Here is a 27556-nt window from a genome sequence, read left to right on the forward strand (position 1 = left end):
CTCGAAGACAAGCTGGTGTTACCTGGTAAGTGCTCGAGTTTGAGAGGCTGCAAGGGCCAAAAATGGTAGACATAGGAATGGGACAGCACTTTGTGACATATCACGTTACCTTGTGGGTTTGGGACATTTTAGTTTTTTACTTTCTTCACGGCCAATGCACTTAAGGGACCGACTGCCTGATTTAAATGTCTTCCAGGCTCTTGCCTTACATAGTGGTAATTGTTAAATAATCAATTTACTCGTTTATGTCAAAACAACATTAGACAATAATGTGAAAACTTTCTTGAAATGCTTTCCTACTGGTTTACTTAAAAAAAAAATGTAATGACTCAAATGATAATATAAACATTCAACACATAAAACAAGATCGGCACATTAGAATCAAACTCAAATGACACAAATATATATAAAGAACGTAACATGTAAAAAAAGAGAAATGACATCAAAATAAAAACACACATAAACATATTCAGTCAGTGATTTCAGGGAAAAAGCTCCGTAGTATTTCAAAAGTTAAATTACTTTTTTGTTGTTTAATAAACTGAGTGATTCAGTTTTAGGAGAAGAGCTGAGATCTTAGGTAGCGATTAAAAAAAAAAAAACCTGTTTGTGAATTGAAAAAGACACTTATTATATAGAATAATTACATCAATCAGATATTAAAGAGCGCCATCATCTGGATTATGATTGTTATTTTTTTTCAGGCTTCCCCTGATAACCCATGGTAACCTTGCGTTTAACCTTACAGCACAATTATCTGAGGGAAATTCCCTGAGGGAATGTCTACAGGAATGTGGAAAGGGGCCATCTAGCACTCGAAATGTCTGCTAGAGAGCCCTCATGCACTTGACGATTTGACAGTTGGACAGTCCTGATCCCTCACGGACTTACGGGGAACGCACCTCAAAGTGTGTGTGTCCATGAGTATGGAAAATGCATTGGTGTTTGTGTTTCCATCCACATTTTTGCTGCACCGATGACGTAAACCATGCAGTATTTTATCTGACAGCATTTGAAATGGTTTCAAATGTCCATGGACAAACAGCTGTATAATGCAGATGCAGATACAGTGTTTTCATATGAAAATAACAGCATATTGCTAGAATGGCACTCAGTAGAGTGCATACCTCCGCCAATGCCCAACAGTCCCCTTTAATTCAATCAAGCCTGATCCAAAATCAAATTCAATAGCCCTGTATCACTCTCAATTTTAAACCACCCATAACTGCTTTCCCGCTACTTCAGTTGTCTAAGAGAATGCTGCAACTCAGTTTTTCTGTGAAGCTCCAGAAATGTTTTGTGGACGACGAAACACACTCGACTTTCCATCAGCATGGGGCTGAAAGGATAATGACTACATTTTCATTTTTGGGTGATTTTTAGCTATATTGTAACACACAATATATATCCTAAGACTTTGAAACCCCCTTAAAAGCACTTCATAAGTGCTAGGACTTGGAGAGAAAATCAAATATTTCAATATTTTTGACCAATATGCTGCAATATTGTAGAGATGACTATAGGTACTTTCATAAAATAATATATATCACTTTACTGTACTGCAGCCTTTAAAAGAAGGAAAAGATACCACATCATGATATAACGATATCCAAAATGTCCAAGATGATATATAGTCTCATATCACAGTAACAACGTAATATCGATATCTTGCAGAGCCCTAGTTTTGACTGCTTATCCGGTCTTTTTGTATTAATGTCAAACCTGTACGTACCGTTCTTGGCCAGGATGACAGCGATGTACTGCTGGCTGAAGGTGCTGACAGTCAGCAGCATGGCGGGCCTCTGGGAGGTGACGAAGCTGAAGGCTATGTCCTCTCTGGCCCTGCTGCTGCTTTCTGTGGAAACACTGGAGGCCTGCGAGCTTCTGTTCTGCATCACTGAGAAGGGCTCCTGGAAAGTGTAGGTCACTGAGGACTCCATGTCGAAGGACACTGACACCTCTGCACACACAGGGATACGGATAAAAAGAAGGTTTCAGTGCAGGCAGCTGTGTTACAACACTTTTTGAAACAAGATTAAAAGACTAAAACACAGCTCAGGGCCTCCAGAGGCTGCAGCGCTCATTATATCTGAAAATATGAAAGCAGGAAAAAATCAACAGACCCTTATTAAAAGTGAGCTAAAAAATATGGTATGCCCACTGGGTACAGCCAGAGAGAAGTCACTGTTTTGATTGAAATCTGTCCAAAAGCAATATCTATCTACAGACACGTAGTGGTGTGTATACGCAGAACTCTCTGAGCAGGTGGAGCTACTGTACATCTAAAAATAACCAGATATACACATTAGTGTATATACGGTTACAATATTTCAGGCATTCTGTGATGTTTTGTGCACACAGCCAACTTCTGTTCCTGGACTTTGAGGCCTCCCATTCACCAGGGAAACCACCATAAAGGCTCCAACACGGGGATAGAATGTTGTCTTAAAGGTAAACGTGAGGAACAGAAGCTCGCTCACTGCTGTCTGTCTGTGACTCACATCCGATGGAGGGATATAAAATGGATGGTTGGCTAGCTTATCATGCACACACACTATTACAGAACATCAAATCACATTATTAAACTTCACTCAAAGCTGGAAATTCATCTCCACGAGGATATGATGACACAGATATAATGCTTAGAACAAAGCAGCTGAAGCAGCAGCACCACAGGGACTGTTGTCGATCAATGCCACTCAGACACTGTTACCTCAACAGGTGCCGAGAGTTGAACTCCCTTAACAAGCAGGCTATTGTCTCCTCTGTGTTTCATGTGTGAGAGTCAAATATAAGAGGCAGGAGTGAAGGGATGGGAGTCACAGTATGCCAACATACCAAGACACTATAACATTACATCACTGTCTTGTTTCACATTGCAGCAATAAACACATTTATAATGAGAGTGCCTCAGTACGAGCAGTCTCTGCACTGAAGCAGGTTATCTTTAGGCTACTGCTGCTCAGCACCTCGGGCACCCACTTTCACGAAGTACCAATATATTCACTGACTAAACACCAGGAAATAAAACTGACAGTTCTCTTTGCAGCCGCAGTGTTCATGGCTTAATTAACACTCTTGGTTTTAGCATCCAAGCAGCTTATGAAATTGTCACAAAGTATAAATATAGGATTTGTGTACATGGATACTAGTTTTTAATTATTTTTGTGCTCTCAGCATGACTATCTTTTGTGCTGGCGTCACATTTCTTTGACTGAGAACAATTATGAACCGCACTGATGTAGTAGGACGGAGGTTGGGGTGGATGGTATGTGTACATAGTCCAGGACAGTAAAAACAGAATGTAGGGTTCACATCCAGTCTGTGGTCAGGTTTCAGCCCAGTCACCTGGATGAAATGTTGGCAGGTAAATCTGATATATATTTATTAAATAAGATTTAAGCAGCTCTGTATTCCAACAGTATTCACTGTTACTGAGTGTTTGGTCAGTAACCCATGTCTCTCCTCCCCCTGCTCATGCAATAAAAGAGAAGAGACATTTTCTTGCATCCCTGCCCTCTTTATCCAATCAGGACAGAGAACTGCATAAAGAGGCCGTCCTGTCTGTTTGTGAATGTGCAGACAGCAGGATCCTCCTATTTGCTGCTGTCTGCTGATTACCACTGCACGCTCATGTGGTGATGTAGAGAGCAGGGAGGGGATCGCTGACTGTGAAACGGACATTAAGTTAACTAAAATGACGACAGCGCTTACAGAAGCTATAACACTTCTGCAAACCACTGATACGTTTACATTTGAAGGCTACTGACATTCTACAGACTGTGTCGTGTCATGTGTCATAGTTCATGTTTATAACCTAACTTTCATATCAGGAGGAGAAGGGGATGGTAGTGGACTTACAGGAGAGACTGGTAAGCCAGCAACCACAATTTGAGGCTGTGTTTCAACATTTGTAAATGTGACACCACTGGGTATGCTTTAGGGAGACCTCGGGACAATTTCCAGTCTTTTGTGGTGACAAATCATTAATATTTTTGACTAGAAATCAGGACACCTCAAGCTGTGTATGTGGCAACAAAAACAAGTATTGTAGGCACAAACAAACTTTAAGGAAACAAGGTTACACGGCTATTTAGTTATGCTAGGCTTAACTAGGTCTGATTCCTTTTATGATAGATTCACAGATAAAAACAAAAACAAGAAAACAGTCCTTTATGAAATGTAGTGTGGAGGATATATTGAGGAGTATCTCAGCCTGAGGAATGAAGCTGCTCTGTAAGTCTGATGGTACAGCAGTGGATACTTCTGTATCTTTTGCCAGACGGCAGCAGGGTGAATAGATGTTGTTGCAACATAAAGAAATGTAGCATTTGCAGAAACATGCTTTGCCAACATTTATTCTGGCGATTGTGTTGCAGGTTTGGGCAATAAACACACTCTGGTTAAGGTTATGAAAAGAGATTTCCTGTGAAACAGTCATGAAATGTAATGTAATGTAAGATTCACTCTGGTTTAAGTTAAAGGTGCAAAATGTAAGAATGGCCACCTGCCAAATTCATACTCAAAACAAATACGGTGCAGCATATTGCTTAAATGCTAGCTGCTTTTTAGCTCGTTAGCTCAGTAAGCCTTGCAGTTAGCAATCCAGACTGGGAGCTTGAAGCAGCGGGGAAGTGTTGCTCTTCACAACTCGAGCCCAGGACTAACTTCAGCAGTTAGTACATAGACATAATGTCAAAACTGATTTATCTTCTTGTCATGTGGATCATTTTAATTAATTTTGAATGTTTTCAACTAAAATTCTTACATATCACACCTTTAAAGAAAGATTGTGATTTCAGTTATATTTCAAATTTCACTAATTTTCGATTTTTAAACTCGTGCTGTCATGAAAAAACTTCTTCCAATTTCTTCCAATGTACATGATTCCCATAGATTTTCATCACATTTTCCCAGACTGCCATGATACTGGGATGTGATTTTAATGTGACGTTCTTTCGTTATGTCAAAACTTCAACAACACAGAGTTTTGAAAATCTACCATCCTACTATTAATGATCTAAAAACTGCATTTCACTCCTGAGGTTCACGGAGTTGAACTCTCAGAGAGACATGGATCAAAAGGTGAGTCCGTAACCTGCAGGTGACATAAATGACATGTCGGCTCTTTCCCATAATAACACAACTAACTGTGTGCTAAGATCCAAGTTGTAATAATCCAGAAATATTTTTGCACAGCAGTCGGATTAGCTGTATCCTGGCATGGGTGCCACTTTCATATTGAGCAGAGTGAGCAAGAGGAAAGTGTGTAAACAGTAACTATATAGCGTGGTTAGCCACAGTTGCAGCCAGACTTTAATTTAATCTCTTGTCTTCAAACTCCACCATGTCCATATGACTGTTTGCTCAGCCTCCTGCTCTTCTATCTGTGCTGGGCGGTGGTGTGTTCCACTTGTGCCTGTGTGCTGCTCCCTCCTCACATATAGCAGGAGATAATTCGCTCTAATGCATTTTAAATGTTCTTGGAGTCTGGAGTCAGGACAAGTATTAATTGCCTCTTGCATTACTTGCATTTTCATTGAAGCGCTGTAATGGAATAACCTTGGCTTGATTGATTATTTGTTTGTCCTAATCAACATTAATCTACTAAAAGAATTGCATTAAGTGTCATTAAGCTTTTCTCGGTGATCAGCACTCACCTTGGTTACAGGTGGTTCCTCCGTATGCGGATTGGGAGCAGTCGCACACGTAGCCGTTGTTCTTCTCGATACACCTCCCTCTGTTGTGGCAGAGGCTGCTGGAGCCGCTGCAGTAGCCGGGGCAGCCGGAGCTCACCCCCGGCGTCATCCTCGCCCTCTCCTCCAGGTCAAAGCTCACGCCGTTGATGGTCAGAGTCCTGATGCAGCCCAGGAAGCCTCTCTGCTGGGACGCTGTGCCCCCTGAGACGAGGACGGCCGTTAGTCACGTCTAATGCTCACAGGCTGTGCAAAGAAGCTTCTCTGATGACTTTCTAAGCATGATTCCCTTTAAGGCTGATGAGGATTTACGACAAACATTTACTTAATTCCAGTGTGGATCTAGGCTGACTCTGTCGACTCTAAAGCATGTCAAGCCTCAAAACGACTACATATACCATGTAATGGACTAGACTAGTTTCCAGGAAATAAACATGTAGAACACAAACATCTGTGACATGTTGGCAGTTGCTAATTTGTGCTACAGTGAGGTGGGAGACTGATGACTTTAAATTAAAAAAATATCACTCTCTCTATAATTACTCTGTAATTTAACTGAGAAAACAAACCCTGCTGCCAGCTTCAGGACGCTTTATTCTAATTGCGTTGTACATGCTAAAATGTCTAAAAATAAGCTAAAACATGTTTTCAACCCCAGAGCTGGATTCATCCTGTTTTGCAGACTGGATACCTGTCTATGTGTCCAGGTTGACTGTCAGAATAAAGGCCTATAGTGTAATTACAGTATATTAAACTGAGACTTTGCATATTAAATATTTAATTCATGTTACTTGAAGTTTTTTGCTTTAAATTATTCTGAAGTAAAATACTGATGGCACAGTGTAATGGCTGTAGAAAAATGACACCGTGTGTACAGAGTGGTTCTTTATAAACCTTGCTTTTAATATGCTTTTCAGTCTGCTACCGGCCTTTAAAAGTTTTTTTTTTCAAGCAAAACGAAGATCGAATTACGGCACAAAGGAAGCACATCTGTCATTTTGCAACCAAAACTGGAAGGGCATTGTTTTCCCTGGTCACTGTCTGCAGGAAGCGCTGGAACAACTGCAATAACTGGTAAACTCTACACTGCAACAGAAAAAGCCCTGCTGCTGGAGGAGGCAAAGAAGGTGAAGAGGGAGAGGGTAAAACAGCATTCCCACGATGGAGAGCGCTCCGGTGTGATTTCCCTTTAGCATCGGGACTTGAGACAGTTCTCTTTCCACAAAACCATAAGTAACAAAACCTACCTACTTATTAATACAACTGTCTGTTTTACTCTGCCTTTTCACAGCATTTAGATCAGGGTTTCTAGGTCACATTGGGATTATTACAGTTGTTTTTCTTATAACAGTTGCTATGTTGCTAACAATGAATAGTTGTCTTTTTCTTTTTAAAGAACAGGATTTATCTGTCACCGTTTAGTCCCATTTATAAAAGAAAATGGAAGGAGCTTGTGAATGAATAATAAATACTGTGTTACATAACACACTGTGGAGCTACTGTATATTTTAAACATTTTCACAGTAAAACCAGTGTGGAGTGAGTGAGAAATTCAGCATTTCAGTGCAGTGAGCGTCAATATTCCACGACAACAACAGCTGTCTTCTGTCAAACAGCACTTTATTTCAGGAAGTGTTTCATGTTTTAGATAAAACTTTGGTGGAACTTTACCATGTTACTGTCGAACCTGTCTGGTTACATCAAGGTTGGTTTTACATAATACTGTATAGGAAATATCACGTAATGATATCGTGTTTGTTTCATCAAATATTTGGTAAATGGATATAGCATATAGCATTTTTCTGCTCTACCGATCACTCACAACACTCTACGATACTTTCCACGTTCACCCATCCACACACACATTCACACACTGATGGCATAGGCTGCCATGCAAGGCGCCGTCCTGCTCTTCAGGCGCGATATAGCGTTTCTGGTTACAATTTATAATAACCATCATTAATAAAAAGTACATTTATAGTTGATTAAACTTTAGTTATTTCACTGTAAACAAACAATGCTTGTGCTTTATAAACCATTTATCAATCTATTGCCCTTACAGCAAACAGTATAAAACATTTCATTGTTAAAAGTTAATTATCTATTAACTGTAGTTTAATTACATATACATTTATAATTCATTAATGACAGTTATAATACAGTGTTACTGTTCTTCCTGGCCAAAGTGCCCCACAGAATTTCTATGCCCAGCTACCGACACAACCTCACAAACCAATGGTAAAGCCATCAGGTGGCCAGAGCCAGGGATCGAACCACCGACCGTCCGATCAGTGGACGACCCACTCTACCTCCTACATATGCCTCCATATATCTCCACATTATGTCATTTTACTAGTTTCATTTATGAACTGTGTGCTTTGGTGATGAAACATTTTTGTTTTGAAACATCAATTAGATTCTTATTTCATTGAGTGTAATTAAAAGTCACTTTTATTATCTACTGTTCCAACCCAGTCATCAGTTTTAAAATGTCAGAGAGAGCCCTTTAAAACCGACATAATCACATCCAAATGAACTTTGTTTCTTTCATTAAAACTTTAAAACATTTAAACTTTGATTAAAAGACACCTCTGCAGCTTCTTAGGAAACAATTAAATCTTCATCTAACGTCAAGTTCTGCTGCGCTCCACAGAGGATTATTGCTTCCATTTGTCATTTCACTCCTCTGATAAATTATTTCTTAAAGTAAATGATCCATTAAGTGCATGAACTAAGGCCTAAAAGTGAGAACACATGAAAGAAACACACTCTTTTAATGGTGTCTCTGTCCCCTCCAGAGGGATGGTGTATTATTAAGGAGACATTAAAATGTCAGAGGGGGGAAAGAGGAAAAAGAGAGCAGCCATGCTTCTGAGCCACAGCAATAATGAAAAAATAATAAAATACATTAGTTCTTCACACAGGTTTGTGTTTTTTCAAGCCTATATTAGCACAATACTCAGAGGACAAATGTACGTTTAAAGTGTTATTGTTAGCTGTAATTACTTCTCTCCATTCTGGCTGTGAAGAGACCTTTGTAGTGTGACTTCATTGAGAGAGATACAATCCACAATCTGTGTGCTAAAATGAACTTTTCAGTTGAGCCAGGGCTAATATGAGAATCATGTAGCCAAATCATGCATCTTTGTCCTGGTTGTATGATGAAAACACAAATAGAAACATTTGTACTACAAATCATCAGGAACCCTTGATTTGACTGATTAAGCCAGTGTGTGATATGAGATATCACACTCAACTCTGCACCTCATTTTAGCTCTACTGTGAGCTCATTGTTTTTGGTTTTAACAGCATGCAAATTTACAGTTTTGGTTCCCTCTCATGTCTCTCAACCTCATCAACACCAGCAGGTAACTGTTCTCAGTATAAACAATGGCGAAAAGCACATTGTGTGAATTTTGACAGACATTTCAATATGATTCATGATTGGTGAGACAGTTTTCACTTACACTGAAAACCTGTTATAATCAGGTACCACTTCATGCTAAGTTGTAATAATAATAGTTACATTTAACTGAAGATTACTGCAACTTTTTTTCAGAATAATATTCTGCTATTTTCCAGCCAGCAGTAAAAAAAGTAGGCGGTAATTTCATTAAAACATTTCCAGGAAACTTCCAACTGGTTCTTCTCCAACTGCTTAACTTCTTCTGATCATGCCCTGTTAATGTCAAACCACTCTCTGTCTAACTTCTGCAGGTCAGTCAATGAAAGTATTAGCAGTATACATTTTTAACCATTCACATCTTCACCAATTCAACAATCAGGCTCACACTCTTTCTCTGTCACACTCGCTAAATACATTTTTTTCCTTTTATTCATTTACTTGCTAAAGTATTGTCTCAAAAAAAAAAAAAAAGATTGACATTTAACATAAATGGTGTGGAGACATTATAATCAGGCCTCTATACACAGTAAGGAGTGAGAATTTAAATGGTTAGAAAATGTACTTCAATGTGCTGACCTGCAGAGGTTAGACAGAAAGTGGTTGGAAGTTTCCAGGAAATGTATTTTCTATTTATTAACTGCTTATAGGAATATATTCTGAAAATATACCAGAATTCTATTATTAAATAATGCTGGGGTGTTTTCAATACATTTTAAGGTAACTGTTGTGGTAATGTGGGGATACTTGAATAAGTTACATGCAACCTGTAAAATGAAGTAAAGAAACAATACAATACTTAATACGCATCTCTGCAGCACCACAGTACTTCATTATAATGCTGTTTTACAACACATTTTATAAAAAAAACCCCCAGCTTATGTAATTTGCATGGTGCACTTGGCAACATTGTGATTTTAATAATATTTCAATTAATTTTGCAGCACTACCGCTCATGTTACTGAGTCTAGATGTGTAAAAAGGCAACTGATTGTTATCCATATGTAAATCTAGTGCTCACAGCTTGCTGCACTACCCCCCCCCCCCCCCCCCCCCCCCCCCTACAAAAAATGACAGATTCAGGTTTAAATAATTCCTGTCTCAAGTGGATGTAAAGACTGATGGCACACCTACCTACAAACAGCTGGCTGCTGAGCCGTAAACGGGGGTGTCCATCAGCCGGAGCCTCCAGGAAGCGGAGGGGAAGCTGGTCGACCTGCAGGGAGGCCTCCTTCACGTTGCGCTCGGCCCTCACGTAGTGCCACTGTCTGTCATTCAGAGGGAGGTGGGACTTCACGGACAGGACCACCGGACCGTTTCCCACATCAAAGGAGAAAGTCACCACTGAGGGAGCTGGGAGGCCAGTAGGGAATCATACACACACACGCACACGCACACGCACACGCACACGCACACACACACACACACGTACACACACATACCACAGCCAGGTCAGACTGAATGTGATATTACGTGCTTTATGTCTTCTCTGTCCTCCCTTTCTGATGCAATGTGATACAATGCTACTGGGAAAACTTGATGACCTGAATAGATTTATGAGGGGGCTCAGCTGACAGCTCGTCAATATTTCACAATGTCTCTGATGCTGCAGTAATACATAATGGCTCCAAGTATCCTGAGAGCTCCTCCCTCACATTTGTGAACAAAACACACTGTAATCAACAGTTCCAACACCTTTTTAACACCTCGAATAAATAAACTAATCCACTGCTACTTCAGCTCGCTCTCTGAGGACTACATGTGTACTCTGCGCTTATTAAATATGCCGTTTGAAGTACAAGCTCACGTTGCTGCAATTTTCTTGCAATCCTAAATACCTTAGGTCTTCTGTGTATTCCGCTAATGGTGCTCATGTAAATAAGTCAATCCTTTGCGTAAATATATTTGATTTTTAGCATTTTAACATATTTTTCCTGATTATTAAGGTAAACCTGCGAGGTAATGATGAATCCTCACTGCTGTATCCATCTGGAGTGTTCAATAAGGATTTCAGCTTCAGCAGTTGTTAGGAAATGCTTTAAATGTCTCCTGTGACAACATGACACTGCAGTTGACTGTGTCATTAGGATTACATCATGCTGGGCAGACCTGACAGCCCGCTTCTTGGGGAAATTAAACTGTCAACAGCTAGCATTTCCATCTAAGGAGGAAAAAAAAAAAATTAAATACTGACAACTTTTGTGAGCGTTGTTATGTGTGGTTGTGCTTTTTCACATTCGGTGTTCATGTCCTTGTCATGTACTTCGTGCATGCTGCACGTCTTTTATTCTGGCCTGAACGTTTACTCACAGCTGAGCTCCGCTCTGATGAAGTCCTTGAGGCCCAGGTTCTCCAGGAACACGCCTGAAGGAGCACTAGTCTTGAAGAAGAAGGAGATATCAGAGGCGAGCTCTGCCTGCAGGGTGGGGAAGTAGAGGTAGGAGGACTCCTGGTAGAAAGATGCCGCGTTCCATATGGACTCTGAAAGGAAAAGCCAGATGAATCCTTGTTTACTGTACCATATTTGCATTTTATCAACAAAAAACAAAACAGTGAAATACAAGAATGGAGGAATTTAATGAAGCGTGACATGTGATCTGGCACCAGGGCTTCAAGTGTTGACTTCTGGGAGGAAACAGGAAGCAAACTGTGGTATCTGGTATCAAAATTCACACACTTTGTACACCCGAATGTCAATCAATCTCAACCTCCTTCCTGAGAGGTTCTGCTATTGTGTAACAACACCACATTTTCTTTTTCAATCAAAGAGCACAGCCACCATTCACCGCAAGAGGTCCATTGTCAGGAAAACAATAATGCCAATGCTGTAGGGCTGCAACTAACTAACAATCATTTTCATCATCGAGAACCTGAAGATATTCAATTGACTTTCATAAGCTCTCTTCTCACAGGACTAGCATTACCTGAGGACCTCTAGTAATTTGTAATAATTGTGGAGGACGTCTGTGATTTTAATGCTGTGCAAATCTGAAATGTCCAAAGTGTCTAAAGTAAAAGTTCCAGCGCATATTAACTACCAGATTTCACCAAACACAGAGGTCATGTGATGATAGTCCCGTGTGAATTGGCATGTTGGTGCTCTGTTTTCTGTCATCAGTCAGCTGAACAAGTCACATATTTAATTGTGGCTCATATAGTTGTGTAGCTGTGCTGTGAGATCGGCTATACTGACGTTTAAAAGTGATGAGAAGGCTAGGAACAACCAAAGGTGGTCATATCCAAGTACAGCTGCAAAGCATCTTTTACTGAGCTGCAAATGTGTATCTATGTTGTAACACATGCAGACAGACGCTTTGCTTCTGAAAGTCAATGTTGCACTGAGCCTTGACATCATATCCAGGAGATAGTTTCAGGAAATAAACAGACCAAACGTGAGGTTCTCGTCTCTAAATCACATGAGGTCCTTAGAGTCGTTTGAGAAGCTGTAATCACAGATTGGCCTTTTTTTCTTAAAAATGACCAAACATTTAATTGATTTTCAAAGAAGCTGGCGATTAATTTAATCGTTCTAAAATAACCAATTAATCCACTGAGACAGTCTTTGTACTTGGCGCTGTCTGATGATTTCCATCATCATGTTTCAATGAGCTGTTTTACTGGAGAAAAATGGCAATAACTTTAGTTCAGAGAGCTCATTGAAGTGTGATGCTGTGGTACCTGGGATAAATAATAACATGACAAAATACCATGAAAGTAAAACATTTATCTGACAAAGGACTACGACATGAAAATAATATTGTCTTAAGTTTAGAAACTAAAATCAAATTACCCAGGCTACTTCTATTTTCTACTGTTATCAGAGTACTTGCAAAACATATATTTGCACCACCCTTTAATTTATTTTATGTTTTCAGGACTGTAAAAAACTCATACCCTCATTATATAATAGTCAAGATTATGACAAGAATGTGTAGAAATGAAGGGGTATCTGAAATCCACGATTTGATTTGACTTGATCATCAGGTCATTCATGATTCAGCTCTTTTTCTGCACTGATACATACTGTATGCCACTGTCAGACTATCACATCTGGATTTGTGAAGATCAGCAGATCGTTGGTTTTATGTCCTGAAAACTGTCATTTACATTTGCAGATTCCTCATTGAACATACTGAGGTATTTCACAACAACAGCTTGACTTTATCCTGGTGGCTTCTTGCAGGTTAGGGTTCCACAAGTTCAAATAATATTCACCGTGAATAAAGATTCAGGAGTTCAACACAAATAAAAAAAACACTTTTTATAATTCAACAATAAACAACAAAAGACAGTTTGATTTCTGAAATCGGTCCTGAGTAAACCGTCTTCCCAAACATGGGAAGATCACCTTAAGGATCTCTGGAAATGTTTTCAGTTCTCTTCAGTTCAGTTCTTCCCCCACAACTAAACCCCTCCTCTTAAGGAAATCAATAAAGGACCTCTGAAAAAGAAGATGTACCCAACATCTGTGACACTCTTGGAGTAACCTTCGTACCAGTCGGCTGATCGTCTTCATGCACACAGGAAATGTCTGGAAGTGTAGCTGCAGGCTACAGTGAGCTGAGAACTTTTTCCTTCAGACAGAAGCATGCGAGTTGGCATGCAGGAGGGAGGTATTGCCGATGCTGCTTTTGTATTTGATGATCGAAAGTGAAAGACACTTCAATCTATTTTTTATTTTAAGTTTCAATCGTGACACCCCTGGTAGACACTGTTTAGTAGTCAGTTTCTGAAAGTATTCTAGATGCCGTCATTTGATGGCTCAGATAGAAAGGGTTGGTATCTCCACTCGGATTTCAAATAAAACAGGGGGTTTTGAACTACATTTGACTGCAGATGAGTTACTAAAAATTCCCCGCTCTGTGTCCACAGCTCGCTCTGGGACATGAAGCAGTAAATATCTACAATCTCTTTCATGTTCCATTGCTGCTGTCCAGCTCCCCCCCGCCCCAATGAGTTTCCTCTTATTTTGGCACCCCTGCCTGGCTGAACAACATGAGTTAATAAAGACAGGCAGCAGGGGGGTCCGGCAGATTTTAGGAGGTTACAGTCCACACGGCCAGGTGTCTGCCTTGAAACAGAACAGATGAGGTTTATCTCTCTATCCCTGGCTAAACACACGAGGACTAAAGACATCATCTGAGAATACTTTGTGTCTGATCAACACTAAGCCTGGGAATCAAGGCCCCCATCTGCAACCAAATCTGGCACGGTAACTGAGGTGATCACCTACTGTCTCCATAACAACGCAGAGGCCCGATGTGGTAGACGGCCTGCGAGCCTGTTCTGTTGGTGTCTCCAATCACTATCTGGCTCACTGGTAGGTGGTCTTTGTAGGAGAGGACTCCGGTGTCATTAGCCCTGGGGCAGACAAAAAGGAAATAAATGAATTGTAACACAGAGCCCTCTGGGCCGGATGCCTTTATGGGGGTCCAGATAAAGGCATCCATTCTTCTGCATTAGCACAGAACGAAGAGTAAACACATTAAAAAGGGAGCAATCTATCACGATGCAGACAACTGCCGCTGGAAATATGCAAACTGAGCTGAATCGAGAGAAGCTCTGGAGTGGATTTACATCCCCGCAACAAACGTCTAATACACCAACACTACAATACAGCCTTTGTTTCTTCATTCACATGATTTATTCCATTATAATTGTAATAGCATGTTTGGGCTGTAATGAATCATTTTAGAGGGAACACTGGTGTAGGAGATGGCTGAGGACAGATGCAGATAGATAAAGGAGAATAACACTGAGCAGATTCTGGACTCTCAGCTGCTGCTCAGTGCTCTGTTAGTAGTTTTAGCCATTTAGGAATATTCTCCGTGATTTGATTTTGCTGAATGCCAATAATGAATTCACTAATTAGTCATAAATTCTATCTCTGTGGTCTTCTATGGATTATCTCAGGGTGGTGGTTTACGGATAAACCACAGAGCGGTTATGAGAGATCATTGATGAGATAATTAGAGGAGATCATTTTTTTTTTTTTTTTCTCTATTGGTCTGGTTAATTCATATTTGGATCCTTATATTTAGATCACGAGGCTATAAGAGGGGCTAGACACACTCTGCTTACAGCCACTTAGCTAAATCTCACGCAGCCTCATACAACAGTTGGGCTATAAATCCTGTGTGTTTCTAAGGGGCTGTGTGAACACTGAGTATTAGTTATTGTAGTTTGGGAAGTTGTTAAACTGCACCATCAATTATACAGAAAGGGTGGACAGAATAATAGACTCAGAACATAATTATTTTTCCTAAAAAAGTGACAGTATTTCAATTAACATATAAACTAATAAAAGTTATCCTAACCTAACCTCCCACCTATTTCATGTGCACCATTTGATGGCAGTTAGCAGGCACTTAGTCTTGGATATTTATTCAACGTATTAACGAGTATATAACACACATTAGGCTGCAAATTACACATAAAAAACATAATTTTACTTGGGACATACTGCCAAATGGTCTTTGGTGCCCACGGGTTTTGATGTCCTTCATAATGATCGGCAGGATAATTAATGTTGACTCAGTGAAAAGTATGAATAAAATTTGTCTTCAAAAGGCAGCGTCTCTCGTGACAGAGTGCTGGATTCTCCAAACTCCTCTCATCTTTGAAGAAATGTATAAACCATCTCCTTCTGTGTTTTCTTCTTCTTTTTTGTTAAAGTTATTGTTATTGTTACAGTTCTTGGTTTGGGCAGCCCTTAGTCTTTCAGTATGAGCTGGGACACACTGGTTAAAACTCATATTCTGACACTACTCCTACAATGGTAGTAACATGACTGAACAACCTTGCTCGTACAATATGTTTCACAGATGTGAGGTCAGAATCAATGAGAACACCTCGGTCCCTAACATTCAGTTTAATGTTATTTGATAAGGAGCCAGGACAGGAGCAGATACTGGAATGTGGATTATCTGGATCAATGATAAGGATCTCTATGTTATCTGGCTTCAGTTTAAGGACATTTGCAGATGTCCATTTTTTTTTTTATATCTGCCAGAAAATGTCTGAGAATAACTCGAGGAGTGATTTATTACAGGGGACTGACTAATCAACCTGAAATGCTTTTATGTACAACACTTGAATAATAATGAATTGAAGAACACATTATGTTTATGTAGAAGTTACCCTTAATGTTACATGTAATAACTGAATAAACACATGAAGTTTATCTAGAAGTTTGCATTAATTAAATGTAATCAGACTTAGTTATTTAAAGTATTCACACTGACTCAACATGACAGAATAACTTTGCTTTAAATGTGAGACTTTACATTGAACTTATGCAACAGAATGGAAAATGTACATCTAATTAAAATACTTAAAGTCAGTGTTTTAGGCAAATTACTTTTTTGAGTGAAGCATCTCGCTCAATAAAAATGCATGGCCAAAAAACATAAAAAAGACATGTCCTGATGTGAAATTGTGTGTGTCTGCACTGTACCATGTGTCTGCATCAGCATCACAGTTACAGAAGTAGTTCATGTCGATGCAGTTCTCCTCCAGGCTGCAGGAACACTGCTGAACTCCAGGCAGGAAGCCTCCCCAGTAACTCCGTCTCTCTCCTTCCCGGTCCAGCCACCAGGACAGCGGACTGCCATCTGCAACAATGCAGCAGACAGTCAGCGACCGCGGCAACAGCCTGATGCCTGCCACTGCCAGGGCTCAAGCTCAAGTAGGTCAAGGTCATGGGTTATATTTGGAGGATTGTGTTGTTCGCTTCACTGGCTTTATCTTAATATGCTAAAAAAGCATCTATGGAAGTGCACTGAAAAAATACAGAAAAATTAATATTTATAGATAAGCATGGTACAGAAATCCTGTTCTGCCAGAGGCGGCTGAGCTGAGAGGCTTACGTAATGGGAGACTAAATAATGGGATTAAAATCAAGCAAATAGAGCTAGGAATGGAGGTAAGTAACAAAACCTCACTAAATAAAGACAAGCACAGTTTAGATATTTCCAACACTTTGCTCATAAACCAACAGAACACGAATAAACAATTAAAGCACACTTGAGTTTTCTTTTAGTTTGCAGTTAAAAATAGAGCAATGTATGAGATATACATGTTGATATTCAAACACAGTCATACATACACACATATAAAAACATGTTTATATACTATATTCATACTTCAAAACCACTGTCACACCTTTCACCTGCAGTTGGAGGTGTCCTGGCAACAGTTTTACAGAGTCTCTTTCATAACGGTGCTCTACGGGGACTCTGGGGGCTGCAGGGGAATTTTTTGGCCACCGGGAAAAACTGAAACCAGGGCTGAGCAGAGGCGTCAATTCAAAATAGATTCATGATTTATATACTGTATCTGTGTACAGTTGGTTTTATCTTGATTCAGTGTAATAAACTTGTTCTTCTGTTTTAACCTAGATTTGAAATCCTTACTTGTATGACGCTCAGTAGAGCGCATACCTCCGCCGAGACCAAACAGTCCTCTTTAAATCAATCAAGCCTGATCCCATATCAAACTTGACAGCTCTGTATCACTCTAAACTTTGAACCACCTATAACTGGTTCACCATAATTAAAGATCACCAAGTCTGTAACAGCTGACCCTCAGGACAAAAAACACAATACAGATGGTATCATGATCTCCTTTGTGTTGTTGAAGAATAACACTGTACTCACTCATTGATACCAGCCACCTAAATATACCAGATTATTTTCATCAAGATCCATGAATTATTCCCTGAGAAATTAATACATAATTGTATTAATAATATAATATATAATAACTGAATAATTTAGCGAAGATGTAACGCTTTGTGCATGTTTTCTTTATGAGTTAATCTAGGTGCCTTTTCTCTATTAATTAAGTAGTTGATAGAAATAGTTATGGTCACAGACTCTCTCTCCACCTCAGTACACTCATAATTTGAGTGTAATTCATTTGCCCAAAAACAGCCAAAACACACGTCAGACAAAGTTAAAGATGCTTGCTTGTATCTTTATTTTTTTTATAAATACGGCGATGATATTATCTTAAATGTGTTTGGCCAGGATATTCATGTAGTGAAATCTGATATGATAACGCCTCCGTTTCACCTGTCCCTGATAAACCTCCTGTGTATTTCAGTCCTTGTCTTTTCCTCTCTCCTTTTCAGTTTGTCTGTTTCGTTCCCGCTGTCTCTGTGTTGCTCCTCATGTTTTATGCCCTCATGTTTTTGAAATCCTGCCTCTGTTCCCAGAGCTTCTGGTTTGTATTTCTTTTGGTTTTTGTATTTCTCTTTATTTGCCCCTGTCCGTTTCTGTGAGTGTTGCTGCTTGCTTTCTGAACTTTAGGTTTTAGACAACAGCTATATTATTAAAGCTTGCTTTACGTTTTCAACCCGCCTGTCTCTGTGCGTTTTGTGTTTGGGTCCTCGATATTTTTGAAAATGTAACAAATGGGGTCTATTCTGAGCTGAGACCCATCTGCATCCCCTATCCAAGACTTATGGAAATCTTTTCAGTAGTTTTTGTGTAATCCTGCTGACAAACAAAAAAACTAACAAACGGACATGGGTGAAATCATAACCTCCATGGTGTTGGTAACCAGGGCCGCGAGTTAAGTTGAGCTAGATAGACTACAGACACCTTTTGTATTGCTAATTTGAATGTAACAATGTTTATCTGTATGGTCTGTGTTAATAAGCAAAAATACAATTTAATGAATACACCTGCACTGGAAGCTGATAGCTTATGCAGAGACCTTCTAGCTAAACTCAAACCAAGATAAACACTTTATGTCATAAAGATAAATATCATCATCATGAGAGATATCAATTCAGTTACAGGACAAACTGAATAAAGAACTAAGAAAAAAACTAACAATTACAAAAAATTACATCACAAAAGAGGCTTGGTTTGAAGTCAAAATGCTGCATTTCTGATAGATCTCTTAAAAATACTTATTTCCTCATCAACTGTGCTCTTCTTTTTTAACCAAAATGGTTATTCTTCACTTCATACATTAACTTGTTTTAATTCTCTGCTGGCATTTCATGACACATTGTCTGCGACTGACAATGAGGCCACAGTGGAGCCATGTAGGCACAAGTCATTACCTCCTCTATGGGGTTAAGTGGTCGAGCTTCAATCATCTGTCACACAACGTGACCCTGCATCGGAGATGAGGCCAGCGAGCAACGGAAAGCCCATTAAGCTACATGTCACAATACATAATCAAGTGTCACATGCTATGGCGCCTTCATCTTAGCCTGCATACATTACAGCCGCATTAGGCAAGGCTTTTATGTATGGATACACATGTCATTATTGGTCTATGTCACTGAGTGGATCTGAGACAGCAAATAATCTCCCATCTCCATCAGTTCACTCTTTTTGCAGAAGAAAGATCCTGCTCTTGTGTAGATAACACCCCTGGAAATCCTCTCCAAACAGGAGCTGATGGCCTCCGACTAACAGCCTAATACCACAGTCTGACCAAAATTGGGAGGACAAAAGTTACTTGTATTCAATAGCGAAACACAGGCAAGAAAGGAAATAATGAGGGCTGGAACAACAAGGGCCAGCCAGCCAACATTTGCATTACAAAGGTTGAAAATAACAAATGCTTTATTGTCTTTACCCTCCCTGTCCTTGTGCTCACTGCAGACATACAGCCTCGCTTTTCCTCCATTTCTGCTGCCTCTTTGGGAACACTATTCAGACAGCGAACAGGTACACAAATAAGAAACAGCAACAATCAATACTTCCTGAAGGAGAGGTGAGTCTCACTCTCTCCCCCAAATTGGTTCGATATTGACAGGACATGTTTACAGCAAGAATGCACCTGACTCTCTCTCCTGAACTGAACTGAGTGGAAGCTAACATTTTGACAACTGCCCCACAAACAGCCATGAGAGTCTGCAGCATTCATTACATCCACAGTACCAAAGCGCTGGGAACGAACATCAAAGGTGGTGCTGGACGAATACTCTGACAGTCATAAGTGAAATGGGAATAATAACTAAAACACCTGAGAGTTTCAGTCAATAAGACGTTGTTGACGGTGATATTACATAGAACGGCAGACGCTTTTGTACAAGTGATCCACTTTGAAACTCCAGAAGAGCTAGTTGTCATCAAAAATGGGTATTTCATCAATCTCAGACAAACAACTAAGTGCGTGGTCAGGGCGCTTAAGTACAAGAGCTTTCTTTAATTTGAAACTTGAAATACCACCTCACATATGTATGCCTGCCATGCACCGGTCAGGTAACAGCTTCTATCCATGTCTGTCCAGACTCACAGAACACATGTTGAAGGAATTTAATCAGAAGTATTAAGTTTATTTTTTGGTTACGGTATCGCTATGCTGACATGAGAAACATGCTGTCTTCACTTAGACGCTATTTCTACCGAGGAGTACAGATGACTGATAGAGAGCTTTGTCACATGGTGCGGCGACAATCAGCTGAAGATCAATGTCAGCATGATGTTTGTCTACTGTGTTTAAGTTCATTGAAAGAGAAAAAAACAGTCACATTTCTTGTATGTGTTCACATGTATATACTGATGGAACACAAAGTTGGAGTAGTAGTAGTTGTTGTAGTTTTCTCGATTAATTGCCAAGTTGTTTGGTCTATAAGATGTCAGGAAATGGTGAAAAATGTTGGTCAGTGTTTCTCAAGGCCCAAGATGACATCCTCAAACGTCTTGTTTTGTCTATAACCTGACGATATTCAGTTTACAGTCTTAGAGAGGTAAATGAAAGCAGAAGTTGATCCATTTAAAGCTCTACTCCAGCAGCGCTACCTCCATTTTAACTGTTGAAGTTCTTTCTGAAACAGACAATACAGAGGACGTAATCCATTACCATGGCAACCAGAATCCTGAGCGAGCAAGATCAACATCATTAGCGTGGACAGCACCAGTATGATGAACAAGGGTTTAGAAAAACAAAATAGTCCTGGAGTCCTGCTACGTCTATGTTATGGTGTGCTGAGTGCTGTTGTTGAGGATGAAATGAGGAGTCTCACAGCCTCGGGCATGAAGCTGCTCCATAGTGTGGTGGACATTAGCATGGATCGCGATAGGATAGATATTAGCATGATATCAATAGCATGATTTCCTCGCTCCTCACTGTGAGAAGTGTGGACAGATCTCTTAGGAGTGATGAGTGAGGATACATGAGGGCAGCCTCCACGGAAGTCTTTTTACTGACCGACACGCCCCCTTTAATATCAGTTACTGATATTAAACAGCACTTTTTTGGGTTTGTACTATAGTAAAGACGGAAGTTTTCTATTTTTTTTCAGAGTTTAAGATCTGTGTTAACTGTAGGTTCGAATAACAAAAGGACTACAAGCAACTTTCGTGATTTATCAGAAATATTTTTCTTTCATCAGCTGTTATTTTCTCCATCAGATTTGAGGCTAGGCTATGGATACAATTAAAGACATTAAAAAATGAATTCATAACCAGAATATCAATGAATACAGATGTAAATAATGAATAAATCATATAAAAATCACTGTGTCTGTAGAAATGGTCCATGTGCCTCAGAGCAGGTCACAGTATAAATACAGAATGTAGCTTGTTTTTCATGCGCAGGTGTTTGTTTGACACCCACGCTGATAGCTGTTAACTGTGCCTAGTTAACGACAACTGACAGCTGATCCAGCTGCAATCAGCTGAAGCCATTATCACAAATGCATGTCGCTTCATGTGACGCTTCAGATGAAAGGATGTTTCTTTTCTCTCTTCTTTCCTTGTTTCCTTTCTCCTCGCATTGTTTCTCTTTATACGTCCTCGGTGGGAGGGACTGAGGCGCATGGAAAAGACACAAGTGAGGAATAAGTGGATGCAATTTATAAGAACTGGGATCAACACAAAGTGGAAGCTTGTGCCAAAGTCCCTTCCAGCATTCCTGAGGTATCCTGTTCTCAGAATGGGACAGACAGACACCATGTCTCCGGCCAGAAGTGTCGCTGTCGAGGCATTAAAATACAGGACGAGATCCCAGCGCTAGCTCTACCTTTTTTATGATCCACAACCAATAATGATGGTTTTCTAAATGCCAAGTTGTCTCATACAGTAAACCTAAACAAATGTCTCAACACTGACACGATATCGCTGAATGTGAAAATAAGAATGTGAAGTAAAAAGCAAGACTGAAGTATGAGACACTAGGGAGAGCATGAAATTGCTGCTGTTTTAGTCCCTTCACTGTCACTTTAGAGTTCTCAGCAAACTTTATTCATTATGCGTGTTAAATAAGGAAAAAACAAGCCTTTAATAATTCAAATCAGACAGCAGTTGAACGCCATTACAGGAACATTAAATCACTGAACATCTGTGTTTTAAGTGACAGTAACAGAACAGAGGCTGACAGGAGAGTTGGCAGAGAGGGGACATGTTATACAGCCCAACTCCACAACTGGAGGTGAACTTCAGAAGTTCTTGGCACATGCCAGCATCTGTACTCCCAGCAGGCTGCTTCAAACAGCTGTGGCGCTTGTTTTTTTCAACGTAAATTAGCATGGTAAGTGCATTTTTGTACAATAATTAATTTGAGTATGCTGTAAAGTATGTTTGTTGTCAGAAGTGATCCTGTTTGTGTCGACACACTCAGGAAAGTAAGGAGACATTTACCTTCTTCCACAGACGTTGTCTGAGCTTTGACAATGAAGGCCACCATCACACCAGTGTGTTCATGCAGCTATAAAATTGGCTGTTTTCTGCCTCTCTTTGATGTCTGGTGTGATAATGAACTTGTTTGTTTTCACATGCATGGCACCCGGGGAATGGTGGAATCTGGGACGTCATGAATGTTTCATGATTTAAGAGCAAATGTTGTTTGGGCCACCATAGGTGCTGGAACAGTTCAAGATGAATGCACACAGAAAGATTGGAGACCGCCTTTCTAGTTATTGTGAAAATATAACAAGAAGAGCGAAGCAGAAGGCAGGGTGTCGAAGGGGCAGCAGCTCCCAATGTGACAAAGCACAGACCGTCTGACTTTCAATTCACAATGAAACAAGAAACACTCCCCTGATGGTGCAGAGCACAGAACATTCAAGAGACATCGTCCACGAGAGGCCATGACTTCGACTGGAGCCCTGCGAGAAAAACGCACCCCCCCTCATTCATCTGAATGAGGCCAGTACAGCGACACAGCAGGCGTACCAATCAGAAGAGCTGGCCAACAATAAAACCCAACACAATGCAACAACCTCTGGCAAGGCACTGCACCGGCCAATCAAACACGTGGAAGCACAAATTCCTGGTGGAACATTTTGTAACTATATTTGTTAGCTGTATTTGTACTGTTTACTGTACAGTGCAACTAGTGTGGGGGAAGCTACTTTGAAAGCATAGCTTTGTAAGCTAATATGACCACAGCAAAGGTACCTTCAGGAAAACCATTCTTTTTAACTAAAGCCACTCAGAAAATGTATTTCATGACTTTAAAACTAGAATGCGCTGTATACCTTTGCCAAGGCCAAAAGGACCCTTTAATTCAATCAGGCCTAATCCAATGTCAAATAAAAGTATTTAAATCTGTTAGATCCGGATGGTATGTGGATCAGCATCAAATTGAACTCACTCATAGATACCAGTGACTTAATATGCATGTCTTTTTCCATCAATGCATGGAATAGTACTTTCCATGCATTATTCCCTGAGAAATTGTCAGTGTTAAAGAATGTGAGAAGAAATTCCTGGATCCGTACTGTTATCTGAATCTGCACCAAAAGTTAGCAAGTCGAGCAAGTTTCACGGAAATGTTCTGTAGTTTTTGTGTAATCCTGCTGACCAACCAACCAACCAACCAACCAGCCAACTGACAAGGATTAAAACATAACCTCCTTGGTGGAGATGGCAATGAATGTCAGCTTTGAACGAATCAATGGTAAAATAAAAACAAACAATCATTCCTTTCCTACCAGTGTCAATTATTCACTACACAAAATAGGCTAAAAATGAACTGAACTACTTTAATCACTATCCATATAGAAATGTAGTTAAACTACTAGTTTAACTGTATGTAGTTCACTACTACCCAAAGCTGATCACGACTAAAGATAAAACAGTAGAAACAAATGCTGTCTCAGAGTACTACAGACAGGTGTGCAGTGTTTTGGCAGCTGATAAGCCTTCAAACACATTCATCTATTAGTCAAACTAAACTGGATCCATCTCATGTCTCACCAGTATCTTAAGCAACATGCCTCCACCAACGCAGACTGTTGCATTTTTTAATGTTGGCTGCTGAGTCTCAGGCAGCAGTGAAATAAAAAATGCTCCTGTGCTGTGTGGTCAGTTATCCTTTGGTATCTCTAGGCTACCCATATGTAAGACCAGCTAACCCTGCCCATCTTATGAAACACAACTTGACTGTTAGCTTGTGAGTTGTAGTAGCTTGCAGTGTGCAAGTTTGACATTCAGAGGAAAACAACACTCACCTTTAGTATTAAAGAGACGGGACTTCTTGCAGTTGTAAACCACTTCCTGCTGGCATTGCTCTGAGCCTGATACGATGGCATGCAGCTGCTCAGCTGAGGCGCTGTAGTTGAGCTTCATGATGTGGGGTTTGTGAGGAGAGGAGCCCTGAACTGTGACAGGAGCTGTGCTGTTGTGCGCCAACACCGTCCACACCTTCTCTTCTGAAAGAGGAAAAGTCAATCTGTTATCATGAGTGTGTTAACACCTTCTTTCAGCACATGTTCAACTGTTAGCATGATGTCATCAACACCTTTTGCACCAGCATGATCTCACTGTGCTCTCATTATAAAACATTTACATCTCATCAAATTCCATTTGCTCTTAATTTAAAAAAGTGTGTTGGACTGTTCACTTGAGCTTCAAACAATGTGTCTGCATGTCGGTGTTACGTATGCTAGTATGTGTTAGCATGAGCACATCATCCGCAGCTTTTCATCTTAATACAAAAGCACATGTTTAATGTAGGCTTTTATGTCACAGTTGAAGGGAATACATGTGATTTATGATTGTCGTTGTTACAATAAATCATTAACTGTCACAACCAGGGTCAAATGAAAAATGAGTATTTCTAAATTCAGGTAATAGCCATCACAGAAAACCTTCCATCAACTGTGCTTAGTTTGGACTTTCTGTCATGGAAAGGTGCACTTTTAAAAAATAAAAACAACTTAGTAACTTAAAGACTAAATACAAAACATGAAATGCTTCTCAGTCACAGAACAAAATACAGCAGCCTAATTGGCAATTGAACCAAAAAAGCAAGTCTAACGCTTATTTTTCAAAGTTCACAGATAAACAGCAGATGAATGAGCTCATAAATATAAATGATGTTACAGTGGGAGTTTTGACTTGTCATGTTGCTGAACAATTGCTATGACCCATTTGTGAGTCACACTTTACTGTACGTCTCAGCATCATGGCCAAGTTCATTAGCGAGTCATTGAGACATTCAGTGTTGTTGGCGGAAACATCGCTGTTGCTGGTGACATTTTCACAAATCTTTGCAGTTTCATATGACTGAGAACCCAACCGATGCCCTCGTTTCCAAGCAACAATTCTCCGTCACCCCGAAAATAAACCTTACACTTCCACAGCACACAATCCTATCACAGCAGAAGAGCCCCTTTCGGTAATGGTCTGCTTTTGCTGCTCACAGCATGAGACATTTGAGTTAGAAGTCCTACATTTTTAATTTTGAAGTGATTTCATAAACATTTACATACAAAAGTTAGTCAAGAGTTTGTACAGTAAAATTAGATGAGGAATCCCTCCTATTTCCGTCCCCACTCGGTTTTCATTATGGATTTTCTGTTTACTCTGCGTTAGAGAAAATCCCTCTCCACTTTGTGATTATTCACATCAGGTTGTCGGGCTTAGAGTTATTTACATTCCTAATAGATTCCTTAATTGAGGTCAAGCTGAGGCAATATCTGCTGCTGGGCAATTCAGATTTGTGAGGGGGAAAGTCTGAGAACACAAAACGCAACGCTCTCCTCTGTAACATCACCGCTACGTTAACCTTGCAAAGGCAAAGTAACTGAGGAAGTTGTGACAGCTCAGTCATGAATACTGTCATAACTTAATGGAATATGTTTTGTCCTATATGTCAAGAGGACTGTGGATCACCTTGTGTCCCTCTCCCTGTCTGTCAAATGTCACATCTCAGGTGACAGTCCAGGTGATATAGAGCACATTGTGTTCCTGCTGTCAACAGATCCCACTGATATAGCAGCTCTGATGCGGTGATACGTTCCCAAAGTCGCTATTAACATAAAACTGTAGCTTCACAAATCCAACTGTCCTGCCAGATTATACTAATTGCATACTGTAAATAATTAAAGGTCAAATGGCAATGTGAGCCCTGTCGTCTCCAAAACTCAACAGATTGCCATGAAATTCAGTATGGATATTTGTGCTGCCAGGAGCATGTTTTGCAATGGTTTTATCGACTCCTTATCCTTAACTTTCCTTTAGATAGAGGTCAGTCGCTCCTCCTTGAGAAACACATAGTATCAGGACATGGTGTTTTCAAAAATCAATGGGGAAATCTCTGTGAAATTTGATGTGGATATTCATGGTCTCCAGGAAATAAATCCAAATAGTTTTGGAGAACCCTGACTTTTGCAAAACGATAAGGTCAAAACCACAAGCTGCACACAAGAAAACCCAAATCTAACAGTCGGATGCTGATTAATTTATTGAGAGATGTATTTACATTTTGGACACTTTTCACCCTCAGCTCAAAATGTCAGTCTTGCACACAAAATATCTCATTATTTAATGGCAGGCCGCCATTAAATTTACTGAGCATATTAGTGCTCCCAAGAGGATTAACCCTTCTGACTCTAATGACCCCTGGCTCTGAAAATTGCAGCCTCTAGAGGCCACTAGAGGGGCTTTAGACTTGTAAGCTGTTAAATTGTAATTTCGTCATGACACTTTAATTTGAGAAGCCACAACTCCTAATGACTTCAGTGAAACCTTGAAAGCACACGACGCCTCTTGTGGTGCACTGAACTGAGGGGTGCTTGCACTAGTTGTTGGGGGCACTATCATAAATTGTTCTCCTTTTTAATTAAAGATAAAGACAGGATGAGGCAGCATATTGTAACAAACATAATGACTTGTCATTCTTTAGCTGGAGGGATGTTTTCTCTTGTTTAAAGAAAATAAGTTAGACCCAATAATAGATTAAATGGTATCTGAGGGTGCTTGTTGTATCTGATATCACAGTGTTTGTGTTGTTCGTATAACATCACAATTAATGTTCCTGGACCGCCATTTCAACTGACGAAAAATGTTAAAGTCCACATCTAAAGCAAGCTGTCATGGCTGAATGGGTTAAGTATAGGACTCCCTGTTTGGTTAGGTTCAGGGAACCAAATACTTGCTTTGGTTTAGGGAACAAAATACCTGTTCAAGTTAAGGTAACACAAATTTGGTTAGGTTTAGGAAACAAAAATACTTGGTTAGGTTTAGGGGACAAAATATAAGTA

The 27556-nt window shown here is 39.9% G+C and overlaps 1 protein-coding gene across 1 annotated transcript in view; it reads right to left on the reverse strand.

Moving 5' to 3' along the window:
* The window catches only part of cntnap5a (contactin associated protein family member 5a), a 90614-nt gene that overhangs the window by 15740 nt on the left and 47318 nt on the right, over window positions 1–27556 (reverse strand). The window contains exons 11-17 of the mRNA XM_073473673.1: window positions 24521–24721; window positions 16556–16712; window positions 14333–14460; window positions 11410–11580; window positions 10234–10452; window positions 5661–5900; window positions 1733–1960 (exon numbers count right to left, since the gene is read on the reverse strand). Of these exons, the coding sequence (XP_073329774.1) occupies window positions 1733–1960; window positions 5661–5900; window positions 10234–10452; window positions 11410–11580; window positions 14333–14460; window positions 16556–16712; window positions 24521–24721 (1344 nt within the window). The remainder of the gene's footprint in view (window positions 1–1732; window positions 1961–5660; window positions 5901–10233; window positions 10453–11409; window positions 11581–14332; window positions 14461–16555; window positions 16713–24520; window positions 24722–27556) is intronic.

Source organism: Pagrus major, chromosome 9 (genome assembly GCF_040436345.1).
Source record: "Pagrus major chromosome 9, Pma_NU_1.0".
NCBI classification, from domain to species: domain Eukaryota; kingdom Metazoa; phylum Chordata; class Actinopteri; order Spariformes; family Sparidae; genus Pagrus; species Pagrus major.